The sequence below is a fragment of the Zosterops lateralis genome, assembly GCF_965231275.1.
Source record: "Zosterops lateralis genome assembly, chromosome: 4".
Classification (NCBI taxonomy): Eukaryota; Metazoa; Chordata; class Aves; order Passeriformes; family Zosteropidae; genus Zosterops; species Zosterops lateralis.
Genome location: NC_139765.1, coordinates 6,183,020 through 6,189,769, shown reverse-complemented (window position 1 = coordinate 6,189,769; position 6,750 = coordinate 6,183,020). Strand labels below are relative to the sequence as shown.

The 6,750-nt window shown below is 41.5% G+C and overlaps 1 protein-coding gene across 2 annotated transcripts in view; it reads right to left on the bottom strand.

Annotated features, from left to right (window-relative positions):
• Positions 1-927: 927 nt before the first annotated feature.
• Positions 928-6,750, bottom strand: part of LRP6 (LDL receptor related protein 6) — a 111,653-nt gene continuing 105,830 nt past the window's right edge. For both annotated transcript variants that reach the window (XM_083859189.1, XM_083859188.1), the window contains exon 23: positions 928-6,526. In XM_083859189.1, coding sequence (XP_083715315.1) covers positions 6,235-6,526 — 292 coding nt within the window. In that variant the 3' untranslated portion in view covers positions 928-6,234. The remainder of the gene's footprint in view (positions 6,527-6,750) is intronic.

Below are 6,750 nucleotides of genomic sequence, written 5' to 3'. Positions count from 1 at the left end.
TTTGAGGAACAAATGCACTCTGTGCTTAACAGCTGTATCTGGAAAAGTCCAAGATTCAGGTAATCCAAAAGAACATGAATGTTGTACACAAACTTCTAACATACTACAACTGCACAGAAACCAAATGTAGCCACGTTTAAATAAAAAGGGCTGTTGAGCCTTTGGCAGCCCAGCAGCAATTCCCAACTGGAATTGCATTTTTAGAGAAAAACACAGCACTGTGCAGCTCCAAACTAATGGCCTGTTTTCCAAGGCAAAATAAATGTAACACATTGAAACAAAGTAAGCAGAGCACCCTGGCTGAGTGTGAACTGAAGGTGTTTTTACAAAGCTCTGTGAGACTGGTAAATGCAGACCCTGAGTTACTGACATGGGAAATGATATGTGGCTTGTTCATGTCTCCATGCAGAAAAAATGGAGCTGCAAAAGAGTCTCAGCACAGCCAGATACACACTAATACAAAGCCATGTGGTTTTTTCCAAGACCAGTGGATGCAAGTGGAGCGGGGAATTCCTGTGCTGAGCTTATACATTCAGAACTAGTTCCTGTCCAATTACTTGTTACAGCAAGAGGATGAGGGGTTAGGGGAATTTCTTTTACATTTTGAAGTTAAATGCTTCTCTCTTGGCGAACATTTGAATAGAGATTTCAAGAATCAGCAGTGTCCAAAACAGTCACCTGATAAAGATTCATTTGGTAAAAGAATCTGGTTGGTATGATCATGTACATTGAGCTAAGGGATCAATAATTGAGGCTTTAAAGCTTTAAGATATCGTCAGTTGCACTGCAAATCCATGTGGCTGCACAGCCTTCTACAGCTTTAGAAAACTCAGCCCATCCTGACTTTTACTGAGAGCAAAGACACACATTGTACCTTTAATTACCTGCCCTCCAGGTGGTGAAATAAAGTGAAACACACCTCTCCTTTTTCACTCTTAGTTTTATTATAAAAATCAACATTTTATTTGTTACAACTCGGTTTATAGTAATAATTGGAAAGGATTTTTGTACAAGGTTTATATACACCGTACAAGTAAAGCACTTTATTTTACAAAAAAAAAAAAAAAAAGTTAGTGAATGAGTGGATAGGGCTGGCCAAATGTTGGCCATTATAATATAAATACATCCTTGCAAAGCACCATCGTACCGAAGTTGATGAACAAGAGACACCAGCTGGCTTTAAGACAATAACAAACAGTGATTAAAGCTTACAAAAAAAGAACAAACAAAACGAACCAAAAACAAAACGAAGAGTTAAAAAATCTGAAAGCAGCACCAGATCCTTCACTTGCAAACAAGGCTAGTTCAGCTTAAGCCTGGTGGTATCCTCTTTACAAAAAAAAAAACCACTTCCCTTTTCCACTCACTCTTCCCTGCATGGCTTCAGGCTACAGCCATTTTAATCAGGACTTCAAAGCTGCTCCTGGTTCATTTAAAAAGGGGAACGGGGCTCTCCAAGAGTTTGTAACAACCATCCTGCCCTCTGCTAGGACAATCCTGAATAAAACACAGACACTTCACTTACCCTGCCCGACACAATTCTGGTGTGAATCACCCAGTCCCTATAGATACTATAAATCCCTTCCCTTTTGAAAGATAGAAAATTAAGAAAATTCTGGATCACTATTGTATTTTTTATTTATTTTAGAAAGAAATTGACTGTTTTGTAGCCCGTTTCAAGCATTAGCTCATTCCTAACTTACTGGCAAAGTTTATCTGTCACTTGCCATTAAGTTAAAGGTTAATTTTCAAGCCATACCAACACCAAAATGCAATTAAAAAAAATCTCATTGCTAAGAAAGCAATTTCTGAATAGCAATGCTCCAATTATTTTTGCACTCAATCAGCCAGTTATTTTTCTGTTGCAGAACTAATAAGTAATCTGCACAGTACAGGTTCAGAAACAGATTCTGCCACTAACAATACTGTGTGACAAACATGCTCAAGGCAAAAAGGTCAGGGAAAGAAAGTCATTGATTTCTTCTTGAAAGATATTTTGAAGAAGTCATCTGATCCCACAGCATGTGTGACCAGGGAGTTCTGTAGTTCAAACAGTTCTCCCCTCAGAATGCTGCTAATTAATTAATCTGAGATTTGCCAGGCAATCAGGAATGGAAATAATATCCAAGAGAGTGACCTTTTCTTGATCTTAGCACAAGTTTAACTACTTTAAAGCTTAAATTGTGTTTAGGACTTGCCAATGGAGCTACCTCTGGAGAATGGGCTGTAATGAACAGAGAAGGAATGCAGAGCTGGAGACCACAACACCATCCAGGCCCATTAGTGTAATAAATAGGAATTTTCCACATGCACCTTCCCTTGCAGCAGTCTGCTTTTCATGTCCCTACAAAACACAGAGGAGCTTTACTCATCTGCAAAATGGACTCCAAAAGCAGGGGAAGAGGATAAAAAATGTGCTTCCTCTCCTGCCTGGCCTGACAGAGCATTAAATATTCAGGTGTTCTGCTGTCTGTGGTACAGCCTGGCCAAAAGGAGCCCAGGGTAGGTGAGACACAGCAGGACAACACTCAGCACTGGCACCCTTGGAGTCAGGGAGGCTGAATTTATGCACAAGAGAAAATGATCAGTTCTGGGTAAGTGCCCATTATCAGAGATTTTGGTACCTGCACATGCACTTGTACATGCACGTGGGGAAGGAAATGCTGTGGCAGAAATCAGGAATTTACAATGCAGAAAGTTTCAACTCACAGCAAAATGCATCCTTTGATATCAAATGGCTCACTTACGTATTTTGCATTACTGTAAATATTTCATTTAATGTATGTGCACAGGTTGCATGAATTTATATTCAGAGAAACCCTTCTTTATTTCAAATGCAAATGCCATGTGTGTGTTCCATTCATCACATCCAAGTTATTTCCTAATAAATGTCACCTAATAAATGGTGTCCAAAAGCAGTGGGGAAATGAGGAGTGCCCCCTATGAACTGCATGCAGCATGACGTGCCAGGTATAACTTTACTAGGCAGAAAAGATGATCCTCACTGAGGGAAGGAGAGAATATGAATCACAACTGGCTCAGTGGCAAAGAGGAACAAAGAGAAAATGTTCAGTCTCAGTGTTTATCCATTGGGAATGTGTCAGGTGTGGGTACTGGTTGCATCAATGCTTTTGTAATTTGGAGATCTGCCTGAGAGGAGCTTCACAGATCAGCACCTCTTTAAAAAATTTACTCCAGATTTACTGAGAAAATACATGTATTTGCAAAATCAGATAATAGATTCCTGCTCAGAAGAGAACGGCTTGGTCTTTATGCTGGGCATTTTCAGTGGAAAACTCCAGCCTGTCCACTTCCCCCTCATGAACCTCCCAGAGGCAGATCACCCAAAATATTTGATGCACAAATTGGAACATCTGTATCAGAAGGACTTGATCAATTCCTACATGGAAGTCTATGTCCACTCCACTGACTTCAGTTGGGTTATGTGGATGTAAACCAGCACAGGAGGCAGCATGATCCATATGCAGAGAATGTCTTTCTTCTAATCAAATCTTTGTTATAATTAACACACAAATTTACCTGTAGGAAGTTCCTGCCAAGGGGATGCCTCAGTGAGGCAGTCCAGCTGCACCAGAAAGAGGATACCACACCTTAAGCTCAACCATCCTGGAGTTCTTCAAAAAGAAATTGGCACACTGAGAAAAGCATTTTGCAAGAAGACCAAGAGACCATTGCCATTGCAGTACAAGCATTTGGACTGAGATACAACAATACAATATTCTTCTGAGTTCATTAGTGCAAGTTTCCACATGTGAACCCCACACGGAATGCTGCACATGAAAAAAATGTAAACAAGAGAGAAATTCTAATTCTCATTGGTGTGCCAGCCTCACCCCCAGCCCGACACACCCGCCCTCCCCCCTTCATATATATGGGTTTGAGTTCCCTTATAGTTCACAACACCCTCCTCAACATCCATCCTGCTGGACAACACAAGGAAGCTTCTCCACCAGCAAGGAAGAGCCAGAAGAACAGCTACCATGATTCCTAGAAACCTAGAATGAAGCTGGGCAAAAAAACCCCTTAGTACACCATTTTCAGAGATCAACAGCAATAGCCTGGAGATCACCAAGGCTTTTCAAAGTTTCCTCAGGTATTCTGGACTAGTAGGAAAGACCCTTTATTACAGATGGGATCCCAATGACACCGTTTTCCTTGGAGCTGGAACCAAATGAGGATCCAGTACTCCAGATGAGTGGCAGCTAGCAAGAATAACTTGCCACTAATTTTATCAACAGCATCAATTGCAAGCCCATGCCATATATTCAGAAAACTTCTCTTTAAGTTGAAACTGGCTGGGAAAGAAGCAACGGAGAACAATAAAACCCAAAAGGTGCCTCTGGAAAGTTGCTATCCCCATTCCATAGCCAAAGGTGAGGAGGCAGGAGCCCTCCAGGACCTTTGTTTTGAGAGAGAAGACTCAGAGGGCCAGTCTGGGAAGGCACCGAGCACCTCCAGTGGATGTGATGTCAAAAGAAGGTGCAAATGCACAATGCCATCTAAGACCAGGTGTAGTGTGAGCTCTGCTGCAACAAAACAAATTCAAAGCACTGCACTGGAGTCCAAGAGGAGTTAACAATATCCTAGGCTGCCCCTTAAACTACACAAATAATGTTTTCACTTGATTAAATAATCTTCCTGTCAAAATCACCATGGTGAGGCTGACGGGAGAAGGGGCTAAGTATGACAATATACAAAAATAGAGATGTGAATATAAAATGGTTTGGTTAAGAATATCTTAAAATTTGACATTCACAGCGGTTAATACTTAAGTATTAAACTCACACCACGCAAAAGAGGAGGTATGTCAAAATCATACTGAGAAAAACTGGCTTTACCTAACACAAAGAAAACAAGAGCAGTTAATACAGCAGGGGAACCCCTTCCAATGATCAAAACATCTATTTTTCTTATGGACAGTTGTTCCACTGAAAGTTAAATGCTTCCTTATTAGGAAAAACTAATATATATATTTATATATATGATTTGTATACGGTGATATCAATATACACTGAAAGTACTGCAAGGATATATTATTAATTTACAGTAAAACTAACAATCCATGGTTAAATTTATAGTTTATAAATATGCTGTCTATATTATATGTGGTATAAAAATATTTGACACTTTGTGGGCACTAGGTCAAAATAAGATTTTCTTTTTTTAAGGGACTAAAAATCATTCAGGTATATGCATATTACCCTTGTCAATGATGTGAGAATCGTACTGACCTGGTACAAAACAGAGTCCTTCCATGCTGGCAAACTGAGGAGGGTAATGTGTAGCATGATAATCACTGCATGACAAGGCTAATTAGGAGAAAACCCGGCATTTACAGCAGCCCAGCCCTAGCAGTACTTTAAACAGGAATATCATGAATTTAAGTGACACGGGTGGGAAGAAAGGACGAAGAAAAGATGAGAAAACCTAACCGGGATTAAAAACCAAACTTTAAAATACACCCAACAAAAATAACTGAAATTCCAGAAGCAGGGAGAGAGCTCTAAAGGCTCTCATTCCTTAAATGCATTAAGGAAAACCAGAGGTGTATTCATTTAAAAAAGTGTGCGACTGATTTTCTGGATTCACTGCTACGATTGCTGTATTCTTGTAGAAAACAAAGCCCTTTGTGTAAGGTTAATATCTGTCCTGACTGCATTTTCAAGTTTAACTTTAGTTGCTGGCCCTCTGCAGTTAACATAGAGGTTATTTGGCTACTTCCAAGTATCTATGGTATGCTGCTCTGAGACGGACTTCTTTATTATTAATTACTTTAAACATTTTTGGTATTGACAAAACCCACATATCACCTCGCTGGACAAGTAACACATCCCAGTCCTTCCATTTCCTTATGTGCTCAGTCACTTCACTGGATTAAGGCATGTTTTTGTGTTCCATTTGCAAAAATAAAAACTTTTTGTACAAACGTCTGGGTTCTTTTATACAAAAATTTTTTTTTTCTTCTTCTTATGGCACAAGCAGCAGCTGCTGTTTACGAAAATATATAAATATCCTTTTTTTTTTTCCTTTTCTCTTTTTTTCCTTAAATTCTTCTGTACAAATATCTTCAATGTTCCTCCGCCCCACATTTTTTTTTTTTTTAACTGTACACTGTCCACTCCCCCATCCTCGGCTCCCTCTCCCCCCCGTCCCCAGCAGAACCTTTGTGTATTTACAGCGCGGAGCGGAGGGTGCGGGGCGGGGGGCGACCCCTCAGGACGAGTCGGTGCAGGGGGACGGCGGCGGCGGGTACAGGTGGTGCGAGTAGCTGCGCTCGGTGTACGGGGACGGCGGGCAGCTCTCGCAGTTCTCCTCGGCGGACAGGTACTGGCTGCGCGGCGTGGGCGGCGGCGGCACCGGCTCCGAGTCGTAGTTGAGGTCGCTGGTGTAGCCCTTGGCGGCGGCCGCGGGCACCCGCCGGCTCGGCGCGTAGTCGCTGTCGCACACGTCCGTGCTGCAGGGCGTGGTGGGAGGCGCGAAGTGACGGTAGCTGTACGGCCGGTAGCTGGAGGGATGGAGAAGGGGAAAAGGTAGTTTTTCCTTTTTCCAAGGGGATAAGCCGAAGTGGAAACAGAAAGCAGAGAAAACTGTGCAGTGATGCGCAGCATCTCCTCTCTGTACTGCCATGCCGCAGCAACAGGTGAAAGGGATGCTGATTTCTTTATTAATTATCTAACTCGCAAAACTAATCAATTTTAGCTCTAAGCAACCCGTCATGTAAATTTCTAA